A 25,130-nucleotide genomic window follows, 5' to 3' on the forward strand; every position below is an offset into this window, starting at 1 on the left:
TCTGGGTTTTTTGGGGGTTTTTTTTTGTGTGTGGTTTGGTTTTTTTTTTTTTTTTCAAATGAGGCCATGGAAAGAATGGATCTTTTGGTACAATGCTACTAAAAGTCATATGCAAATAAAATAAATACTGGAAGTGCTCACATTAGCCAGTTTCCTCGATCCACTTAATAGTTGCTTTAGATAGACATTCAAATCCTTCACTCTCTTATGTTCAAGATCTGTCAAAGGTAAATGCCATGAGTGGGGAAACCTGCAAAAGAAGAATATTCGTAAATATAACTCTTGTACTGTATTTGATGAAAATATTTCCAGCTCTACTTAATAGAAGAAAGTTAACACTTTCTAAAAGGTTTTGTAGGTAGGGGAAGGGAGGGGAACAGTGTCCAGAAGACTGTTTACCCTTCTGACTCTAGTTCTTCTAATAATGTGCTGATATTCTGTTTCATATTATACTCTTTTCCTGTCTAAATAATTAAAAACATAATTTAAAAAAAAAAAAAAAAAAACAACTAAAGGACACTTACTTGCACTTTGTGGTATCTAAATACATCTAAAAAAAATGGTCCTTTATGCTCCCAGGAGAACATTAGCCTCCCCACGCTTTGCGCTGTGCAGAGCACAACAGATCCCTGATCTCAGCCCAGGGCTCATGTTATACAAACTCTTACCACAGAATACTGAATATCAAAAGCTTAAAAAACAATGTAACATTTTATGAATATATAATTGCTTGCTTTTTTACCTCAGCTATTTAGACTGTATTTAGAGCTATTTAAGTTTTTCAGAGCAGGCCCCTGATCCCCTATGTAATTTCAGGCACTAGCAAAATAAAAGTAATATATGAAAACAAATGATGGTCATAATAACAATATCAATTCCCCAAAAAGCAATAACAATAATAATAGTAACGTTCTTGCTGAATTTTTATTAAGATGAATTTAATTTCAGTATAGTAAATAAACCACATATGCATAGAGCTGCCTTATGTAAATTTTCAAATGTTGTGGTGATTGAAAATGTCAAAACCCCACATAATGTTTTTCTTGAATCATCTTTGCATTTTAGAGACAACGCACATTAGATCAGTCAAAAGGTTAGATTTTTAACAATATACATAATCAATTTATATTAACCTTGCCCTGACAAGGACTATTTATCTCTCAGGGTGAAGCAGCATTAGAAAAGCTATCTGTGCTAAATTGCATGTAATGGTTTTATGATATGGTTTGCTAATATTTGGAATCATAATTAATATTATGCCTTATGTCCTTTAATCTATGTGATATAGAAAGGTAGAAGTTTTGATCTGATTGTGTTTTGCATTACAACACCATCATTAATAGTTAACTGTGTCTTGCCTACAAACCTTTTTTTTTCTGGTACAACCTTGTTTATCCACTAGATCTCAGGAGATCTATGAAGGCTTCAGAGAAATGAATAAAGAGCCATCTAGCAGTGCAATACGCTGAAAAGAGACACTTGGCTGGTCTTTTGAAAGGCGGCTGTGTAATACTGTGGGGAAGAATTCAGCACTGGTACAATTTAGTCTGCAATTAAAACAGCAAGGGACCAGGATGATAGCAGCATATTGTATGTATGTATGACCTTTTGATTATTTTTGCCTATAGCACTGTAAGATCTCAGGGCTCAGGCACTGTACAAATGAATAGTAAGAGGCAATTCTTGCCTTATGAAACTGCAGTGGCAGGACACATAATGAGGCAGGGGAGATGATATGACCCAGGATCATGACACATATGAGCTCCAGAGATAAAAATAGAGCCCAGGTCATTTGGCACACATAGATGGACTGTGAGTGTTCTGGGTTCCTCTGGGGCTCAAAAAGGACTTCTTTCAATAGATGGTAGGGAGGATCTGTTTATAAGCAGCTTAAAATTAATTAGACTGCATAACACAAAGAGAGGACTCTGGTGTAAAATGTAGGCCCTCAGAAGATACATCCTAAGACCAGTGGCCAAACAGAGGACAGAGAAACTGCTGAGTGTTAGCACCAGTAACTCTGCTGCAGGGAAGGACAACACAAACCTTGTGGTGGTGCTGAACAGTTCTTTAAATGATCTTCACGCTTTAGCTGAATTGCACCTATGGCTGAAACTGACTTTGTACTTGTGAACACACTTGTGTTAGAAAAGGTTAACTTCCCAAGCTCATTTTGAGCTTTGCATCTACCTTAAGTACATCAGAAAAATACAAACTTGCGCCACGCGCAGACATCCTGCATACCAGATTCCATTTCCTACTTACTAGCTTCAAGAGCAATCTGCATATAAATTATGTCACTTAAATGCCTTGTTGGATTAAAAGATTTTTGTCCTTTTAAAACCCAATAATTAAACACAATTAATACTCTGTCTGAAACCAAATAAAAGGGAAGGTGCTAGAGGGCAAGGGCTTGCTTGGGGCAGCTATGCTTTGACTTATAAATATGGGCTGAATGTTTAGATATCAATAGCAAAATTTCAGATGCTGAGAACTCTGAAATTTTGCCATTACTTTCTTGAAATATAGCCAGTATTTAGCACTTGTAGACTCATATTGCATTATTTCTTCCTAATGAGACAAGAATATATACAATTTCATGAATCAATATAAAGCAGTAACCAAGTCCTTTCTGTTAACATTTCCAATTATTCTAGTAATATTAGACATTTTACTTTTAAATCACATATTTTCAAACTGATTTTGTGGTCATATTATGGAACAAGGCTTTTTCCTTCCTTTGAAGCACCTGGCATCAACTTTGTAACACAGACAGGCTAATGGTCTGATATGGTATGGCAGTTTCAGTGATAACTTCCTATAAAGAAATAATTAGGTTTTTATTATTAGAATAAAATCTGGAACACATGAAAAGCCTCAAGCTGATGAAGTTCTGTTAGAAAAACCCCAAAACTTTAACGTTAAAGAACAGACATATAAAGAAACATCATAAAATGAATTACTTCAACACAGTCTTGGGGAAAGATCATACACTGACAGGTTACTGCTGGGATTGAATTATGACAATAAAGCTCTGCACCTCTTAGACACAGCCTCAATATATGCAGATTAACTCTCTGTGAATTCTGGAACTCTTTTGCAGTGAAAATGTTGTGAAGGATTTTATTAAAGGTAGATTTATCTGAAAAATGGCTAGTACTATTTTTGAAATTCACTACAGGGTTTCTGAGGTCTATGTATTTCTAAAAAGAAATATATTTTCCTTCAAAGGCCTCTGCTTACCACAGGAAAAAAATCATAAATAGGTACTTGTTAAATATTTTATTTTACAACCTAATAGTTTGCATGCAAATATCTCCAAATCAAAACCGTGATTCAAACACTTTAAGTGTTTAGTGAAATTCTGATTCTCACCAACTGCTGCAAATCAGTTTATGTGAGCCAGTCATAAGAAGTCAGACTGGAGTCAATGAAAATCCCTTCAGATAGGAGAAAGATTCTCTAGAATTAAGTAACCTAAAGCTGTTTAAATGAACGCCTCTCTCAAGCTTGAGGAACACAAAATTTGGGTCTGGAATTTGTGGACTTTATTTTTTAAGTCAAAACCACATTGTTTGCAGCTACTTACTTTGGGTCAAACCTCAAAGACCTTACTATTTTTCAAGCATATAACTTGATATTCAGCTTTGTTCAAATAAACCACTCATCTTTTTTGGCCAGCTTTATGTTTAAACGTAGACTGAGTTTGAAAAGGGGCTTGCATCAGGGTAATTAGCATGACTGTAAGAGACAACTACTTTGTTCTCAATGGTGTATGCAGTATAATATATATGATATTTATTACAAAAGCCATTGAAAATCATTACATAAGGCAAAGCTGTTTTATATAATACAAAAATAAACCATGGGATTCACTGTCCCAGAAAACTGTGAAGAAATAAGATTCAGAATATGAAAAGCAGGAATAGGCATACACGTGGATTATAATTAATATTCAGAATTATTGCAAATAATGATAGCATATTTTTCAAGAGACATTAAACTGAAAGATGCGAGGCACAAAATGTTGGGTTTTGGGGCCAGGATAGTACATAAGATTATTGCATATTTCTTATCTGGGCAGTATGTGCATCTTTATGTAAGAAGGTTTATCATGCCTGCCAGTGTCAGAGATTGGCTTGTTTCTGTTCTGACCCAGTGTGAACATTCCTATATTGCTTTACTATGTGGATTGTGCTACGAGATTTGATCAGCATCATGCAGAAAACAAAAACTATTAAAGGCCCTATTGTACTTTTAATGAAGTCAATACCACTTACCTTTTGATTTCAGGAATATGTGTCAGGCTCAAGCTGTTCCCCCCTTCTCCTCCCATTAAAAAAGGAACAATAATATATATAAAAGTTATACTGCCACAATAGTCTGTGATTCAGTTACTTCTGGGGCTGAATAGAAGGCTTGATAGAATATGTCACATTGCCTTTGTGTTTCTAAAAATATGTCTGCTGTACATTTTCTCACATTCTTATCTGTGCACAGAGAGAACCATTTAACAGCAGTATCACATTTGCTAATATGCTGCCTTACTCTGGGAGGGCATGTGATGGAAATTGCTTCTGGAGATGGCTGTGAAGTTTTGAGAACTGGTCAAATGATCTTTCCACGAAAGTGACCACATTGCAGGTTTGCACCACCTGCACCAAATACAGCTGTATTGAGGAAAAGGGAGAGGAAGAAAATTGTCAGAGAGGCACATAAAAAAAAAATGTACAAGTGAAAATATAACGTGATTTTAACAAAGAAAAACCTTTCTTTAATGCAGTGCCAAGTGCCAGAGAATTCGGTTTGTAATTTAGAGTCTTTGCTGCACAGGAAGTTTTGTGCCTGGATAGCATGCAACTGAAATACTGAAAGATCACTGCAATGTGTGAAAACTAATAGTGCACCATTAAAGCATCATACAACAGCCTCCGATTTCTATTAGGCTTCCTAATTTTGCGCCATGCTTTCCTTCTGGATGCTTTAATTAGCTCTTGATTTATTTTTCACTATAGGGCATGAACTGTTTCCTTAATGGCTCTCTGCTAATAGCTGTCTGCCTGGTGTTCTTTCTCTCCGGTAGTTCATTGCTTATGGCACTGCTGTTCATCCTCTGATCCTTTTAATGTGGCACAAGCACATCTTCTATAAAGGAGGAGGCAGAGTATATAAGCTCACAAAAGAGTCATTAAAGATCAAGGCAAATGAGGGCAAGCAAAGAACATAATACATACGGAGTCAGTCTTTTTGTTGAATCCCAGAATGGTGGCTCTTGCGATAGACTTCTCTCCGTCCAGCATCATCCATTCTTGAGGGACAGACTCTGGAGCTGGAGGCTTTGCAAAGCCTGTCACTGACATCTGTGCAAACATGTGGATCAAGTTATTGAGTTTAACAGGAAAGCACTCCAAACTTTCCTTTATTTTCCTGAAGAACAAACAAACAAACAGAACATGTACTGTTTGTGCATCTGTTTTGTTTCCATTTCTTGATCTTTGGTTTCATGGATGCAAGAACCAAAAAAACCCCCAGATTCTAAAACCTACGTCACACGAACATGTACTGCCCCCACACATCCAGTTACTGCTATTTGTAGCAATACAGCATATCCAGCCCCTGAGTTCTACTGCTTAAAGGTGCACTCTTGACATGTAGCCTGTCTCATGGCTTAGTTTGGGTTAGTTACTCTTCATAAGCTGGATACCATCAGTCTTCAACAACAGACAACAGAGACAGAATGTGTGTTTTGAGGAATTCCAGGGTATAAGAAGTAGTCTTCACTTTGACAGGTAAGAGAGTGCCCTATCACTTTCTTTTTGGTTACACTAAACTCACATCTCACATGGACTTACATGTGTTTGTGCCAGGCTACTGCATCCAATTTGTGATTTAGCTGTGTATAATGTGTTAATAAATCCTCTACCTGGTTATTAAAACCTCTATCCCTGTGGAGCTGCTCAATGTGAAAAAAAGAAGAAATAAATTTTCTTCCTCTATCTCTCCCATCTCACCCCTGTGCAAGGGAAGCCAGAGCACACCTCTAATTTCCTAGAGTTTTAAGAGCCTTCATCAGAAAAAGCAAGATAGATTAAAAAAAACCACCTAGATATACATGTAGATATGTACAGCAAACATGTTTTAACATCAAAGTGAACTCGACTTGAGAAATAACACTGCAAGATAATCACTGGTCTTTGAAGAGTAAGATGCAGTACTCATTAGAAAACATTTGCCTTCTTGAATTCAATTGCTGGTTAAGATCTATATAACTTGTGATGCCATATTTTTTTTTTTAATTTCCCTGCTTATTACTACAGCTCTCTGATGATATTCTGGATAGATTTTGATGTTATAGAACAGCAATGCATTAGTTTCAGGCCGTATGGCAGCAAACCTCTACTAAATTGTCAGTGTTCATTTTCTTTTTTTTTTTTTTCTGTTTTCTTTTTTTTCCCCAGTTTTAGACCATATCTAACTAGCTTATGAGGGCTGACAATACCCTTAACCACCTTCATCATCCCTGTTCAAAGCTGAGCAAATGCTTCACCTGTCTTTTAAAATTAAATTCTTATTCATGGGTTTCTGTGAGTGGGTTGGATTGCTTACTGCAATCAATTGAAATCAATTCAATTCATTGCATTAGCCTAATTTTTGTGATCTGAGATGTTCCGGTTAAATTCTGTAGCTTCACAGGTGCAACCATACCAAAAAGAACATTCTACCTGCTGATAGCTGCCCAGCTTGCCCTTCTCCCAAACCCCAGATTTTTTTCAAAATACTGTGTGAATTTATCATACAGCAATTAGGCATACTAAACTGAGGAAAGATTTATATGTTTTTCTTAATGTAATACAAGGAAAGGTATCTCTGAACTGATTCAGTTAATTATCTTAATTATTAATTACATTCTCCTGAAACAGATACATACGGAGTATTTAATAAATGACAGAAATTAACATTTAAATGGAAAACAAGAAAACAAATCTCATTTCAAACTATTAGTACAAAATCAATTTGGTGCTGATTAATTAGGTTGCATGTGGTGAACTTTCCCTTTTTAACTCCTCTGTATTTAATTTAATGCATAGTTTAAACACTTTCTAAATCACTGAGACATGATTTAGGTTATAGAATCTGTAACTGGGCCATATTATTGCAAAGCACTTAGGGAATTTGTGATATTACTAGAAGAGTCATGTAAACTTTGCAGCTAAGTACAGTGCATTTTAATTTGCCTAAAGCAGGCCTAGGCCCATAAACCAGTGTTAATCAGACATTATCACTATGCCGAACAGCCAGTCTCATAATACCTGCATTCCTTTCATGGGTTCATTAAGACTAAAATATTTTTAACACCCAGATTGCTCATCACATACTTTAAAACTAAACAGAGACTTTTGTTGTCATTGTTGCAGATTTTCACTGTGAGTTATGTTAAATGTAATCATGTAAATGTAAAAACAGATATTCTGTTTTATCTGTATGCAGTTCTCACTGTTAAAATGGAAAACATGTCATGTTATCCACAAACAATTGAAAAGGCCTCTTCACTATTCTCGTGACATCTCACAGTGCACCTTCACAGAAAGGTAGAACAACTCTGGTTACAGTTCTCTGCACTTTCTGTCAAGGACAAACTGGCTTAAGGAAGCCCTCATTCCCACAGCCTCCCCAAAACTGGTTCCTAACTATGTATAGAGCAGCAGTGTACATCAGAACCATATGTCTATCTTTTATTTTTATTTTTTTTTTTCCTTTTGCAGTTTATTTTTGGCATGCTTTAGTTCACCATTTTATCACGTTGTGTTATCTGGTTCCCCCTTCTGCTAGCATTTTTAAAGTTCATCCTAAGAATCAGTGCTGGAACTTTCCCCTTGAACTCTCCGAGATCCCCACACACCTTCTTTTCTCTGCAGCCACATTGTTTAGCCATAGGCAAAGAAGTAGGTAAGGTCATGGGTGCTCATTGCTGAGATCCTCTTGCTCCCTAGGCCATTACCGTCTTTGCTTGTGCCTAAAGCTGGCTCTGCCCTCACAAGATGACAAAAAGTTTCTTATTTTTTTCTGTAGCCCTAGCTGCTCAGGGATTTAGTTCCTAATGGTCTATAGATGGGAAAACTGAGGTGACCTATATGAAGGGCATCAAAAGCACAGGTTAATCAGAAGAAAACAAGAAAACATCATTAGCTAAAGTAACATTAATTGTGGATCACAATATTGCTAACACAGTTTTCAGGCAGAAAAAATATTTTTTTCCACATGACAAGATCCGTTTACCACAGAGTTTGGTGTTTGACCTACTTCTCAGAAAAGTGAGTTAAATATCCAGGATTATTGAAAAGTAATGACTTTCTGCTTTCTACCTGCTGGACTGACTTTGAATTTGAGATTTGGCTCACAGTCTTCCTACAGAATTGTCAAATTATGGTAGCAGGTGAAATATGCACAGACTGGTTGGCTGCTTGTGTAAACAGAGATGGATGAAAGGATTGTCTAACATTTTCAAGGGTGACTAGTGATAGTTGGTGCCTTGATTTTTAAGAACTAGACATTTTGTGTGGGATAGGTATTCTGAGGGCTGGTGCTTAGATTTTTTGGATTTACCAACCTTTCTCCAGAGCCTTTTAAGAGCACATACAGTCATTGTTGCTGACTAGTTATCCAGATCTTAGTCTTGGTATATATAATATTCACCCCAAATATCAGAATAATTTTCTTTATCATTCTTGATGACACCCTGCTTCTCATTTCCGTCTAGGCCTGAAAATAATTTAGAGTATAATGAGCAAAATTTATTTTCGTGGGATTTTCAGACATTAATGAACATAATGTTTCATTTATACCTAACTTCTCCATCCATGAATTTACCATTTCAAAACAAATTGAGTAGTAAAACTCTCCAACAGCTCTTAACAGAATTTTCCAGAACAGTACTGTTTTCAGGGACAGACCTTTTCTAATTTTCAGCAACATTTATTCATGGACAGTTGATATTCTTTTTGTGTACATCAGTGATAACCCTCAGCTTAATACCTTATTTCCCACTGTGATAATATACGGACAGTAATCGTATCCTTTTTTACCCCTTATTTTGCTAGGCTTTAAAATCCAGGTTTACTTTCAGATTAACTCTGATCCCATGGGTTGAGCACATCAGGTACTCTCCTGAAGTGCATCTTCCAGCCTAGTTTCCCTACTAGTCCTGCTATACGCCTCTCCCAGGACAGAGGGCAATCCTCACCCCAAGCTGGTGGCATGTGGGGTTTGTACAACAGTATGAAAGCCTCACACGGCATCAATTCAAGGATGAAGTTCGACTTCCGTTCCTTCGATGCACATATACCACAATCTTTACAAATTGCTTGAATGCTGCTGAAAGAAAGTTTAGCACTGTAGGTTTGTTTATGCCCTTTCAGAAGTCACCTTCTTTCACTGGGGTTTCAGCTGTTTGAGAGATTTCTGCTGGAATAGATGCAGCCACCTGAGAAACAGGGATCAGCTGATCAGTTAGAGAGTAGCATCATGTTTTGAAAGGAGTTACTGTGAATTGTTCAGTTCTGCAGCTGGTTGGGGGTGGATATGCTTGACCTAGGCATTGACAGGCCAGGCACCTAACAAATGATTCTGTTAATAAATAAGTAAAGATGCCAGCTGACCTAAGAGGCACCCTGTCAGTTAGGCTGCTGAAGATATGCAATGGTGTTTCTGATCCACTGTGCATCTCCTGTTCACGGTTTTCTATGAATGGGTTAGAATGCATACTGCAATCAGTTGAAATGAACTCCATTCATTGCATGAGGCTAACTTTAATCCCTTAAAAATAATTTCAAATATACCTCCCCTTGCAGGCCCTTTAAAAATGTCAGGCAGCATGACACACCATGCTGAACATTTGAGGACATCTGCAGAAAACCAAATGGGAAATTTATATCCAGAGGTAAGATGGGTTTCCAGCTTCTGGTAAATCTGTGTTGTTAGGGGAAGAGGAAAGGAGGGAGGGGAAAGGATCAAATTGAGTTTCAAGGATCAAACTGAGTTCAGGGCAGATGCTGGAGAGACAACAATGTTTCATTTGGCACTAGGTGCACAGAACTGACAAGGAAACACAGAAACTCTTGTTTAACTCTCAATTGGTGCATTGTATATCCATGATCTGAGGGTGCGACCTTCCAGAAGGCTGTAAACTGTGAGGCTTAACACTGCCGCCCATCAGCTCTTAACAGTGAGCTGACCCAATGTGAGAAGAATACAGCACACAAATGAGACCACAGGTTGTTGAACATGTCTTAAATCAAGAATGAGAGCAAAGGAATTTGGTAAAACACAGGACACTTTATGATCCTGAAAGGGGTCAATACATTACTGTCCAAACTCTGCTAGCATTATTCTGTTGGCTAAAAAGGTGACGGCAAAGAACAAATCAACATTGTTTTGCCAGGAATATTTGTGACATCGTTCATCATTTTGTGTTGTTTTTAAACAACAGTAGAGGCAATGTCATTATTATTACTCAAACCAAACTCAGACAATTGCTAAAAGCAACCTATTTCTGCAGAAACAGAGAGAAATACTGTTCTGTTTCCACTAGCAGAAGATTGAGGTTTTCAGCAGATGCATTATATGATTGAATCTGAAACATTACAATAACTACCTTGTACTTAGAACAAAAAATAACTTTCTGTTGGCAGTGTTTAACATTCCAATGACCACACTCCTTGTCTAGAAAAGAATTCTTTAAAAAACAATAAAGTGCTTTTGGAAGCAATTATGGAGAAAAAAGAGCTATGAATTGCGAAGGATTTGAGAGCTACTGGAAGTTATGCTAATATTCAGAACTTGCAATTTCCTTGGCTTTCTAAGGACAGCTTGAAAACTAGATACAGGAGTATGCTACAGAGTGACCATGAGAAGAGTGTAACTGGATTTTTTATCACCTGAACATTGTATATAACAAGGAGGTAGGGAAGAATTTTTTTGAAGGACAGGAATAAAGATGATGTAGGTAATCCAAAGCTCACAAAAACCTCAGTATATTAACATTCCTGAGGGCAGGTTGGAAAATGCTTATACAGGGGTGTAAGTAAAAAGCTCCAAGAGAAATTAGATTCATGGAAATTCATAGGTAATGATCAGAGACTTTCGTCATGCAAATAAGCATATGTAATATAAATATAACCTACGAGTATTAAAAAAAACCCCAAAAAATGCACTCTAGTAATATTTGACTTTCTGTGTGATGCAATGATCTCTATGGATAACAACAAATTTACACTTCAGCATTTTGAAGGAAATTGGAAAAACAGCTCTGAAGTTCAAAAAAACATTTTAGCAGAAAATACAGCTTCAGATAAGAACAGAGCCCACAGCAGTGTACAGATCTGAACTGTGATGCTAATTTTGTTGGTAAGCAAGACTTGAACGGCATTTCCACTCTGAAGACCTTCATTTCCTTAACGCCAACCCTAACAAGAAATCTAAAGGGAAGGAGGACATGATGGCGTCTGAGTCCTAGCTGTAGTCTCTGTGGGCTGAACAGGATTTCCTAACCCTAATACAAACCTCTACCAGGCAATCAAGCGTACCAACTTTTCTTACTTCCAAAACAGTGTTAAGCCACATCTACCTAATGTCAGGTGTTCTTTCACATGCTTTGGCTGAGAAGGACTGCAGGTGAATTCTTACTCTGAAGTCCCTCACTCCCTTCCACCCTAACCCTCAACACTCAGCCCTCACCACAACCACTTTGCTCAGCAACAAGAAAGAGAGTAGAGCCCCAGCTCTGTCTGGAACCCAGCCTTTATCCTTTGTCTTCTAAGCAAGATGACAGTGACATTAACCCTAACCACAACCTTAGTCCTGCCGAACTGAAAAGCATACTGACCCTTTCCACCTCCATAAGAGCCTGGGCATTAGCTCTGAGCTTTGTATGACACTAACACAATTTTCACTTTGAAGACTCACATTATTGTATTTGTTATGTATATCTTAGCCTTTTTTCACTAATTAAATGAAGGCTGTTTTTTTTTACCCGTGAGAGACAAACACAACCATCCAAATTATCTGACAGAATCCAGAGTTTTAGAGTTTAGTAGAAATGGCATGTTTCCTATTTGAATGGAAATAAAAGTCTGTAATTTGGGAATACGTAAAATTTTAAAGGAAAGGATAAGACAGAAGTTGATGGTAAATGTGATTTTGTCATTAATTTTTAAATAAAACAATCTTGCTAATGGCCAAGAGTGAAAGCATATGAAAAATCAAGTGTTAAAGGAGAAGGAACTCAGTGCTTGGCTGAGCAGTAATAGAAAAATACTGTGAAGTAATAGGAACATAGTTTTGTTTAAGAAATTCCTCTCTTTCTCTTTAAAGAAGGCTCTTCCTTAAATGCTCTAGGTCTCTGTTCCAGCCTTCTCTGAACCTGCTGCCTCAGTTTCCAATTCTAATACACGAAAAGTAGACATATAAACAGCATGATTCAAATTGCCCCAAATCTTCATATTGCCTTCTGTAATAGTAATGAGACTAGCTCAGCTGCTCCAGTTCAACCTTTCACCACCTTTGTTCATTGCAATGTGCCCTCCGGCTGTACTGACGGTAGGGGGACTGCTCTTGCCTAAAGGCAGTTTGCACCCTGCAGAGAACTGTGCTGCCTTATGGAGTGTCCTTTTAGGGCTTTGAATTTGAAAGGAGCCCTTCACTCAGAGGCCAGTGCTATGACCTGGGTATGTGCCCTGCACTTGCACCAGAGGAGGAGGTTAGAAGAATCTGGCTTGCTTTGCGTGTTTACTTGGTGTTCAGGGTACATGAATTCATAGACTGTCCTTGGGAAACAACAGTGCTGCACAGGATAGGGTCTGACAGGGAGATTTTTTCTCGTACTATGCCTAGAATGGGAAAGTGAGTTTCCAAATTAAGTCTCCACTGGCCTCATCTAGACAACATCTCATCAACAGCTGGAATTATATGTAATGCAGAATCTTGATCTGAAAGATCAAGACAGAGGTCTTCAAACTTTTTATACATGTCATCTGCAGCTCCTCATCAATAATCCCCAGTTACTATCATAAGCAAATGAAAGATTTCATTATCCTAACTAAAATCAAGATTTAATCCTACCTATATTCACACACAATGTTTTTCAGTGATAGGTCTGTTAAGCGCTTAAAAGGAAGGATCAGTACCATTTTGCAGATGGGGAAACTATGGCTAGCAGAGGGAAAGTAACTTGCCTGAGGCAACACAGAAGGCAAAAAGAAGAACAGAAAAGGAAGTAAATTCAGGAATTCCAGGTCCTCACTCAGTCCATTAACAAGCTGAACCTTTTTATGCAGTTCGAATCCTGTTGCATGTAGCTGCTGCATTTAAAAAACTAGAGGAAAGCTGACTGGATATAAGCCAGAATGATTTCACCATGAAAGCAGAAGAAACCTCTTGGTGCTGAGTAAATGACTTGTTACAAGCATACCACAAATGAACAAGTGTTTCTTCCAGAAATCCGAGGAGATTGGTTATAACATGCATAAGGAATGGACCTTTTAAAAATTAAACATGTGAATACTGATTATCCTTTTGTGTAATTCCACTGTTCACAACCTCTTAACGTAACAGAAAAAACTGGTGGTTTGGGTTTTTTTTTTTGTTGGGTTTTTTTGTTTGTTTGTTTTTGTGTTTTTTGTTTTGTTTTGTTTTTTGGTTTTTGTTTTGTTGTTTGGTCCTGTTTTGGTTGGGTTTTTTTGTTGTTGTTATTTTTTTTTAATTTGACAATTTTGCTTTGTGCCTGAAGGAGATAAAGTTTCTGGATTACATTCTGGTTTTACCTTGTAAAGTAGCTTGTAGCCTGGAGGTCTGAGTCCTGAGGACGGAGATTATCATACACATACTTCAGATCCTGAATGCTGTTTAGCTCAGGCAATCCTGCATGCAGCATCTTAAAGTAAAGAAATATCATTAGTCCATGGTTCCATTGAAAAGAAATTTAAATGGAATAGAGCTAACTGAGGAAAGAAAGGTTTTACACTACAAAGTCTTGTAAAACACAAAGTTTTGTGATCTGAAAAGTGGTTCTTGATGCCAGAGTAATGCCTGGAACACTAAAGTGAATCTATTGCATTGTAAATCTTCCCAGTGAGGTACCAGAAAGAGGCATGGGTCAAAATCACCAATCCATTTTAATTATGTATTTTCTCTTTGGATATTGTAATCTTAATGTGTATATTGCTAAGCTTCCTTCATAGCTTTCTAACAGTGATAAAAGCGAAGGTAACCAAATTCTGCTCCCTGAACAATAGTAACCACATTCTATTATGCTCACTGTATTATCCTAGTCCTAATCCAATTTAGTGCAACATCACCTCCTCATTTGTAAATACTGATTCCTCCACTATTGCTCTGGACTCCTCCTGCAAAGAGATCATAGATTCACTTCCTTTACAGTCAATGCAGAAGAAAAGTTCCTTTAGGCATCGATTCTTAGTGGGACCCCTGAGTCGGGCACTGAAAACTGCCCACTTGGGCACTGATACTGGAGGGTATCATTCTCCATCGATGAGGGTTGGAGCTGTTCTAGTTGGCCAAGTTAGGTTCAAAAGACAAATAATGCAAATATTCCCCTTGCAAAGTAGCAACACAAGTAAGGTAGACAACTGAGTGTGTCCAATTGCCCATACAGCTCTCTCCAGGCATCTTAAAATGTCAACAACAAAAATAATTTTTACTCATTTCAAAACGTACTGACTTTTCTCAACAGTTACAGTCAGTTGAGAGTGTTGCTTTGTGTGTAATGGGGAAAAAATTACTCCCTCACATTGCTCTGTATATGAATTTGCAGTCACTACTCTGCGTTCTTCATTGATATTTATGTCTAGCTCCGACAGAAAGACCAACTAAGTTTTGCAAGTAACAGCAAAGTAAAAAGGAAGCACTGCTTTTGTTTTAAGGTTTTGCTGAGAGACTAATAAAACAAGGGGAAAAGATTTGGAAGAGTATTGTCTTTATTCCTTCAAACCTTCTCAACAGTTTTATTTTCTTTTTGGAATTGTGAGGGAAATCTTGCTTCATATCAGACCCAAACTGTATTACCACTGAACAGTTAGATTGCTGTCTCACAGAGTTTTGGCTAGCAAGGAGCAGCGGCAGAAAGCTCAATGAGGTGCATTTAAGGGAGCTCATAGCAGGGACAATAACAAAATTCAGCACTAAAGGACACACATTGCTGTTCATCTGTATGCCTTCAACCCTTTTATATGAGATGATATAAAAGATGATAACAATTCCTGTCCCCTTTAAAAAAAAAAAAAAAAAAAAAAAGTTGTTGCATAGGCAAATTAAGCTTCTTGCCTTGCATTAGAAAAGGGAACAATACCAGAAACAAACATAATCTGAATGATCTGTAGTGCAACTGAAAAACAGGGTTTCTTTAAGGTTCTCTGCATTGTAGAAGGTAGAAAACCATTTGCTGAAACAAAACAAAACAAAAAAAGTCTTTATGTTGGCAGTACCTACACTGTACTTTGCTGGCTGTAGGGGGGACCTATAGGCTTATTATACTGTTTCATCCCTTTTGCTCCGTATAGCACATCTTTCATGTTTCCAGTCCCCTGATGGAGGAGGCTTCTGAATGCTGTGGCTAGTGATACTAGATGCTAATTAGACAAGACATGGAACAACTGTTCAGAAAATAACTACAGGTATCCTAGGGCAACTCAAATGTCACTAGATGCCTAAGTTTAAGTGCCTGCATTGTTCCCCTCGTTTGGCCACACATACGTCTTGACCTACCACACTTAGTTATTCCAGGCTTTCTGACTCACTGAGTGGAGCTGCCTACACTCTCCTTGGGCCTGGATTCAGAGCTAGTGTGTGATGCTCAGCCCACCATCCCATGAAAAATGAATAGTCCTGGCACGTACTTTCCATGTGTAATACCTCCAAAATGGGGGTGTTCCCTCATCCTCTTTTCCCATATGGTGTTTCTTAGTTTAGAACAGTGAAATTACTTGTATGGGGACACAGCATTCTTGAGTCTTAGATCTGCTCTGTCTAGGTACTGTCTCCTGTTTTATACTATTAGGTCTGCCTGTTTCTTGTCAAAATAGAGGCAAGTGTGCCAATTATTTGCTGTCTAATGTCACCTCTAAGCCCCTTTTAATAATTTTCTACCTGAATAATCTTAATAACAGTAATGGATTTTGCATTTCTTTAAACTAGTCAAAAAGTATTTGTGTCCTGTGATCACCCACTTGATCACAGTTCACATCAAATCTTTAATGAGAGCAAAGCTGATGAACTACCGGCTTTTATGCAGCTGAACTCTGCCAGCAGACTCTTGGGTCTCCCATGGATGTTTCTGCTTTTGAAAGTGATGGAAACTTCATGGATTATTTCTTACTCCCTGTAGCAAATGTCTCTACAGCTCTAGAAACAGGCTGCTCACTACCAAGGAAAAGGTTTAATTCCTAAACTGGGCCAAAACCCCCAAATAGTTCATAATCATGGTTTTCTAGAAACCACTAATAGTTACTGACCGTCCAGAGCACAGTTTACCACTCCTGTGAAGTACTGTACTGTAACATCTCCAAAAATAGAATGTGGGAGGGGAAGGAAAGATTAATGATGCAGACTTCCAGACAGTGAGAGAAATCTTAGATTGTCAGTGATTCAAATAAGCAGTGCTTAGTTTATCTTGCCCCGTCATGACAGTATCTGATATTCTGCATGGAAATAAGAAAAGCAGAACTTCACAGTCTGTCTACTTTTCTAGAAATGACCCACGCAACTAAACCACTTTGATACTTAAAATTTCTGATCAACACCCCATTTCAAGTACAGAACGAAACTCACCTTTCCAAACATCACTGGCAAAAACAAGGCGTTCAGCAAACTTGTCTGGTTTGTTTAATTTCCTTTGGTATGAAGTGCTCATTGATGGGGTGTGAGTATGCTGCCAGTTATTTTTCAACGATGAAATGCAACACAATTGTCTAAACTGCAGCCCACTGACAAATATTAAAACAGATCTTCATGTTGACTTTTAGTTCAGCACTATTACCTCTCCTTAAAGATCATCAGAAACAAAAGATGCAGCATATCCTGAATATAGAAAAACCTGAGCCATATACAGGCAGAGGTAGCTAGTTATTTCAGACCTCCTGCCAGGAACATTTTCTTAACAGTCTCTCTATATATTATTCCAGAGTAATCTAACATTAACTCTGCTGCTTGCAGAAAAAGGAACTGCACTGGGGACAAGGAGGTGGGCAGAAGATGTAGCTATATTTGCAGTATGCAGTTTTAGGCAACCTGTTCAGAAATGGAGGGATTATTGCTGTGTGTGAGAGAGTAGGAGTGCTCTTGAGTTTTCTGGAGGATCTTTAACTTCATATATCCCACAGCTGCACTTTGCACTGCTTTCAGTGCAAAATTATGCTTTATGACAGGAATGCAGTTTTGCTACACATTTGTGACTACTTAAAACCAGGGTTGAGATCTGGGACAATCCTTCCTGCTCTGTATTGGGAAATCACTCACTGAATCACTGCATCAGAATCCATGGGCAAGACAGAAGAAACAAGATGAGCAAATCCTTGCCATTTCTCCCCTCCTCATTGCAGAAGTCGGAGATGATAAAATAGTGTTTACCGAGCAACTTTTTTGCTGTACCTCAGCTTCAGCACGGGTCCCCTTTAGAAGGTTGTGTAGATTTTTTCATGCACAGGCCAGTCACCTAGGTTTTGTGTGGGGCCGTGTACATAACTTTTGGATTAATATCTTAGCCAAGCAACTTAGTAAATATTAGTTAATTTGATATTCTTACTCTACTGCAAAGGGGAAAATCACTAACCTTTCACACACAAGTAAATAGAGGCATAAAGCAGTTATGGAATCTGCCACAGCACGTAAATCAGTAGAAATACTTAAATAAAATAGGGATAAAAGCTCCTAGAAGTCTTAAAATCCTGTACAAAAGGATTATTAAACCAGTGTCAATGTAGGTATTGCTCTTTCTTTCCTGTGTTCTCATTCCTAAGAAGGGAGTGTGGAAATGTGCAGAAAAACATTCTAATGGCATCATTGTTAGCTGCAGTGCTGCTAGGTACCCTCATATCACCCACTCTGTGAAATATTTAGTTCACTTTGCCTTGCTGTAAACATGAACAGGACTGGTAAATGATTTCTTCAAGACCTAGAAAAAGGTCTGAGTGAAATTCCTGAATGTGAAACATACCCAGCTTCTTTTGCAGTTTTCTGATATTTTGTAAAAAAGAATGCATTAAAAAAAAGGGGAAAAAAACCCAAAACCCAAAAAGCAGCTTAGCTTTTCTTTTCTCAGAAATTAGTACTGCAACTGGACAGTTTCTGTGCACAGGAAGTGCCAGCACGAACATTTCCAGCAGTGCCCCTGATACCTCTTCAAATCACAGCGCTATTGGAGGCAGCAGAGAAGTGGTAAAAGGGAAGAGGACACCAGAGGAAATTGCTTTTTGGTTTCTTCCTCAAGTTGCTTACCATCTCCAGCAGGTTCAAGAGTAACTGGCTGTGTTTCCTGACTATATTGTAAGCTCGACAACAAAGCTCCACAAACTCTTGAAAACGCTGTGGGTTTTTTCCACCTTCTGTGATGAAATACTCCATCTCTGATGTGAAGATGAAGGGAGCTCGGTCCCTGGAAAAGAGAACAATTACATGAGATATTTAACCGAAAATAGCTAATCATGCAAGACAGTTAATATTTGTAACACATTTTTCACATTTGTTTTTCCAGTATTACATTCCTCATTATTTCATCTCTCCCTTCCTCATTGGGGACAGCTCTCTTGCTCTGCCTGGTGTCACTGACTAATTGGGGCAGAGACAGGTTTCACAGCAAGAGTGCCATAGTGAGAAATCCAACACCTGAACAAACTTGGAGCTTACGTGTTTTCTTCTGGCTCCTTTTTGCTTTTCTTTCCAAACTCTAATTGCTTTAATTTCTCTACTCCAACCCAAAAGTGAACCTGGACACAAGTTATCTCCTCCTACTGAAATGTTTAAAAGTTGTTCTCTAAGAGGATGGGATATAAATATCAACTCCCTACTAGGCAAGAAGTGAATTTAAGAAAGAAACCTACAACTCGACAATCCAAAAGCAAGAAAAAAAACCCAAAAAACAAACCAAAACCAGCAACCACCAACTTATGAAGCAATCATTAAGTAGACACCATTATGAAGGAAAGTTTCTGGCCCAGCTTACAGCAGAATAAACCTAAAAACATTTTCATTTATGTACAGTTACTCTGTATTCACACTACAGTAAATGAGGTGCAGAATCTGACAGCATGTCTTGACTTTTTTTCTCCTTACTAGCAGAGTTGGTGGCTATGGAATTCTATTGCAGAAGAAAACAGATTAGCTAGGCTTCTTCTAACAGTCCTATAATTTGATAGTTTCAGAAAGGCCTGGCATGCTCCATCTTCACAGAGACAAAACTACTGCAGTGATTTACTATTCACAACTGTGTACACAGATGCATGTAAACAGATTAGAGGGCTATATTCCAAGGAAATATATGCTGTGTGTTAACCTTTATATTCAAAATTAACTTGTATAAACTAAATATTCTTGGGAAGCTTGAATGCAGAAAAAAAAAATGAAGATCTTTTTCTTGCTAAAGCCACAAATATGGGCTTGAGTCTAAACCCACTCTCCTTGCTGATTCATTCATAAATGAGACAGTTTCCTTAGGAGTTTTCCTCATTTTCCCATAAAGACACCAGTCTTGTATTATCATAGAAAGAAGGTCAAATTGCAGTGAGATTCTAGGCTGCAGCTGGAAGTCTTAGTCACCATAAATGTTCAGGCAGCCTTCCCATTCTTATGTTTGGAAATTCTTCCTGTTTTACATTGAAGCTAACTTTAAAAACAGACCTCCCATGGGCGTTACTCATCTCAAAGCACCCAGGCCATTAAGGTGTTTGTCTTGTTTTTTAAAAAATATACATTTAATTTCAGCTAGGTAGTACTAGGAATGATGAAGGTCCACAATAGTAATCCTTTCCTTCCATGTTTTTCTGTATTATGCAAGTTCATAGTGTGACAGTCATTACAGTATGACTATTACATAATTATTGTATGTTTTGTGCTGTAGCTCTCAGAGAATTATAAACCTGTGTCTATTACGGATTTTAGAGAGCAAGATTTTCCCAGAACCTTCTTTTCTTTCTTCCTTTTTTCCTTTCTGCCTTTCATTCATTCATTCATTCATCTTTTAGCTTATCTTTTGTTTAGCGGTGGTATTTAAAATAGACATTAACTATTAAATAAATTTATAAAATTAGGGTCATGGAAGTCAATTTGTTGAAACCAACCAGAAAGAGAGGTAGATCCAGCAAATTAGCAACATTAAATTTTCTCTTCTCTGTGGACAGAAGTCCAATCTAAATCCTGATTTGAAAGCATTTTAACATCTTGAGAATGTATAAAACCCAAACCTGTTTCTCATCTGCACTTATGTTTGGGGCTAAAATATTCCAAGTCAAAACTGTTGCTGTGAAGGTTCCTGTGAAAAAAATGATGTATTTTGTTCAAAATTAATATTTGATTTCTGATGCCCATTTGCATCAAGAGACACAATTGCACAATGAAAACATAGCTCCTTCTGAGTTGGTCCAAGTCTCCCACATAAAGCTACTTGAGCTGAAAACAGATACTGCAATCAGAAATTACTTTACTGGAAGAAACATGGTGTTTAACATTGTTGGGTTGGGCTGTGGGCCAATTTCCACATAATGCAATGAATGCAATGTTAGTCAATTCTTTTACTACTGTTGCTAAAGGATCCATTTGAAAATGTAATTGATATTTTATTATCTACATTATTTATAAGTTTACTTGCAAGATGTTTTAAAGCAGTTTTACAAGGTTCTTAAATTTTCTTAGTATCATTTCTTTCTTCTGAGATGGTAGACCTATCCTCCATTGTTAACCTGCAAAATACAATGTAGAAATTTGCTTTCCCTGTTTTTTCTCAAGGTCTTGTGATATCAAAGCCTCTCCCATGAAGTGACCCCTGCAATCAGTCAGATGCTGAAGCTACATTCCTGCATGTGTCTAGGTGAGCTGGTTGCTCATAAAGGGAACACTTTGCAACTGAAATTTTAAAAAAAAAAACAACAAACCAAAACCATAAAATCAACTTAGTAAGAAGACAAGACCTGCTAGAAGGAACAACACAGCCATTACGATAATATTAAAAAGCAAAGTTTCAGGGGGAGGAGATGCTTACTCACTGAAGAGTACATAAAGGATTCTGAAAAACCAATTGACAGGGCTGGATGTCTGTGTATAGATGCAAGAAGTTCCTTCTGCTTTCACAAACTCCTTTAGAATATAAAAATATAGAAAGGGATAGTGTAAAAAGTACTCCATCAAAATTACAAACAGCCAAGCCAAGTCACCATCCATCATGCATGGGAAAATATAGATCACCAAACAACAGAGGCTGTTTTAGCCTACCTAAGAAAATAAACAATGCAGGCCTGCATACCCTGGTATTGCATGAGCATTCTAAATTATCACACATACACACACAAACACATGTGCAAATAAAGCTCACGTCAGTGCACAGCCTGTACTTCTATATTTAAAACAGTCCCTCTCTAACTTGTGGCACAAAGCTAAGATTGTATGACATGATGGCATTTATTCAGAAGGTATGCAATGCATACAAAGACTTGGTAATAATAACTATGAAAGACATTACTCATTTGGACATATATCTATAACATAGCTTGCTCACATGAAATTATCTAAAATATATAAATATGAAATACTTCTTACCCCAAAAAACCACCCTCAAGATCACAGCTAAACCCTGTAATACTTTACACGTGTAGAATGTTCAAAGACAGATGACTGTTACAACCGATGGACAAAAGCCCCTTGGCTAAAAACTGTATCTATTACAACTTGCTGCCTCCATCAAACCAATTAAATGACTGGCATCAGTTTAACAAAACTGGTATGATGAAGTATTTTCAAGTAGAAGTCTTTTACAATATCTCTGTAGAGGACCAAAAGCCTTTTTTTCTCCTTTATGGTGTGCTAAAGAAATACAGAATTGAAGCATTCTTGAATGACCTCTACAGTATAGTGGTAATGTCAAGTACAATAATTTCTTGGGGGAAAAAAGCCCAATTGAGACAACTGGTGTGGCTCAAGAAAGACCGAAGATGTACAGCCAGTAAGCCTCCCAAATTCAGAAAAGTTATCTTATCACAGCACTCTCACTTTTTTCTTCCCCCAGCCCCCCCCCCCCCCGCCCCAACCCCTAGATGAAATTAATGAGTCCTTTGGTTTTGTAATAGAAATCAGTCAAAAAGTCAATACATCTATCAATACAGTCTGGTTGCAGTCCTGGACCTTAAAGACTTATACTTTACTATGACTGTGACAAAGTGTTTACTCAAGTCATTCAGTCAGAAGCAAGGCTAGTTTTCTGGTGGTTTTATTCTTTTTTTCTTGTGTAGTGCTTTCAGAGTTTAAGATTTTCATGGGAATATGTTTTGCAGTTCCTCTGGAGACTAAGGATGTTTGGACGATATGTCATGAGAGGGAGGAAAGAAAGGAAACCTCAAGAAACTAAAGAGATCATCATGCAAAAACAAACTTGGGCTGGGGTGATGGGAACTTCTGGGACTTCACTGTAGACTAGAAATATGCTGCATTCCTAAAAAACCAGTAAGATCATCAGGATTTGTTATGAAACATTAGCTGTAAATGAATTAACAAAGTTTGTAAGGTCAACAACAGTTTTAGTTTTTCATGCTATGAATCTCACGGTACAGAACATTTAAGAATGATACACTGACTTCCTTTTATATTAAGTAGGAAAAGCATATGAGATAATCAACTACAAATGACTTTTACTCTGATCCAATCTAAACTTCCTAATAGTGTAGTTATGGCAAAGTTCAGGTCCACACAGTAATACAATATGATCAAAACATTTGTAGTCCAAGTTGTCATATGGACATAGGGGACAGCACGTGACAAACCATACAGAACTGTTTGCAAGGTAAAAATCAGCTGCTTAGCAGCGTATGTCACCATATATTCCCTGACTCCTTTAAAATCATTTCAGCAGAGTCAAGAGTGACGATAGTATTCAGCGTGACTATGTGGAATTTAGATGTATCCAGTAAAATAGGAAAAGCTTTTAGGGAGTGTTTGAATGCTGACATCCTCTGCTCTGCAGCAAAAGACAAAAGCTTATTGTAGAACACAGACATAAAATAAATGAACATGAATGCTTATTCCTCTAAGCCAAGTGAAAATATCTAATCAACATCATCACATAAATTTATAGACACAGACAAAAAAAAAACCATGAGCAAGTGTATTCCTTTCATGTATGAAAGAATGAAACAGTGAACAACTGCACAATACAATTTGTCTCAAGCAAGTACATAAAAAGCCATAAAACAATATGTCTGCAAAGGGCACCACAAGAGATACACCATCTTCCTGCTTACCAGGACAAAATCAATCATAAACATGCTTGTGAGATGCTTATTTAGCCTGTTCCCAGAGATTTTTAGTGATAGAGTTCTTCTCCAGCCTCCCTATCAAATTTCTGTTCCAGTATCTCCCCGCACAGAGTTTTTTTTTTTTCCTTGATGCCTAATCTAACCTCGCTGTGCTTTCGTCCTATTAATTCTTGTTCTTTCCTAAGGGAACATGAAGATCCCATCTTCTTTACAGAAGCCTCTAATGTATCTGCAGACTTATTATTTCTTCAATCTTCTGTAGACAATTGTTTCAACCTTTTTTCATATATCCTGTTTTCCTGATGTCTGATAATTTTAATTGCTTTTCTCTGGACTCCATGTAATTTCTCTGGACTCCTTATCCACATAATTCTAAAAGTAAATTTTTTAAAATATTCCAGCTGTAGTTTTACTACTTTCATGTGAAGAAAAAGGATTACTTCACATTTCACGCTTTCGAATTCAATACATTATCATAAACTCATATTCAACTTGTCTGTAGCATAACTCTCAGATCCCTTTCTGAAAAAATACCTGTCACTGCTAATCCCAACTTTCATTACAGTCAAACCCTCTTACAATAGACCTCTACTAAAAAATGAACAAATATATTCTCTATCCCATCATACTGGTTACTAATGAAAATATTGAAAGGTGTCGGTCACATCACAAACCTTATGGTATTCCACTTGGTGTACCCTTCCATCTTGGTACTGAAAGACAGGGAGGTACTTTCCATGAATGGTTGTTAAAGCAGTTCTGCGCTGTAATGAATGGTTTTATCTAGGCAGTGCCTCCTTAACTTAATGATAATGTCATTTGTGAAAGTTACAGGAGCTCTAGTAAGGCTGTTTTAACTTACAGCAAGTTATATGGTATCTGTTCTTTCTCCTCTATTTCACAAAATGATCCTCTCCTGGAAAAAATAACCACTCAAGAAAGGTGAACGCTCCAGGAGAGCTCTTCAGTGCTTATTAATCTTCTGTTCACTGTTATAGCAGATGACAATCTCTTCTCTACTCCAAGCATAGAATTTGAAAGCATAGAATCTAAATGATGTAAAAATATTTTAAGTGACCACATAATAGAGCAGTAGTTCTGAGCTTTCTATAAAGTATAAATACTTAACTTGCTGGTCTTGATGGCAGTTTTCCCTTTGACTTCAATGACAGTTGCTAACACTTGCAATTTCGCTGGCTTGTATTGCAAATCTATGTTCAGATTTGGTTAGAAAACTTTTCTTTTTCTATTTCTTGTAGTGAGGAAACCTTGCTAACACTTCCACAGGTACATGTCTGCTCCTGATAAGTGTAAACAGCCTCTTGCTGAGACTATTCCTTAAATCACCCAGACATGATGCATATCCATCCACATCTAAATAAAATGACAGTCTAAATCTCAATTGCCAAATAGTAATTACAATGCTATAAAAAAGAGTAGAAAAGTGAATTAGAAAATTTGGAACAGCTTTCTAAAAAACTAGAATTTATTTATCCTGAGGGATTTACTCTCAATTGTATTTTTAATAGCTTTTATTTCTAGTTACAGACAGATGGAGAGTTGCCCAAACAGGGAACTCGTGACTAAGCTTCAAGGCAAAAAGGACAA

The 25,130-nt window shown here is 37.4% G+C and overlaps 1 protein-coding gene across 1 annotated transcript in view; it reads right to left on the bottom strand.

Moving 5' to 3' along the window:
• PIK3C2G (phosphatidylinositol-4-phosphate 3-kinase catalytic subunit type 2 gamma) overlaps window positions 1–25,130 on the bottom strand; it is a 208,241-nt gene that overhangs the window by 38,424 nt on the left and 144,687 nt on the right. Inside the window, exons 25-29 of the mRNA XM_027807693.2 lie at window positions 18,505–18,661; window positions 13,818–13,927; window positions 5,235–5,427; window positions 4,549–4,670; window positions 142–250 (exon numbers count right to left, since the gene is read on the bottom strand). Coding sequence (XP_027663494.2) covers window positions 142–250; window positions 4,549–4,670; window positions 5,235–5,427; window positions 13,818–13,927; window positions 18,505–18,661 — 691 coding nt within the window. The remainder of the gene's footprint in view (window positions 1–141; window positions 251–4,548; window positions 4,671–5,234; window positions 5,428–13,817; window positions 13,928–18,504; window positions 18,662–25,130) is intronic.

The sequence above is a fragment of the Falco cherrug genome, chromosome 5, assembly GCF_023634085.1.
Source record: "Falco cherrug isolate bFalChe1 chromosome 5, bFalChe1.pri, whole genome shotgun sequence".
NCBI lineage: Eukaryota > Metazoa > Chordata > Aves > Falconiformes > Falconidae > Falco > Falco cherrug.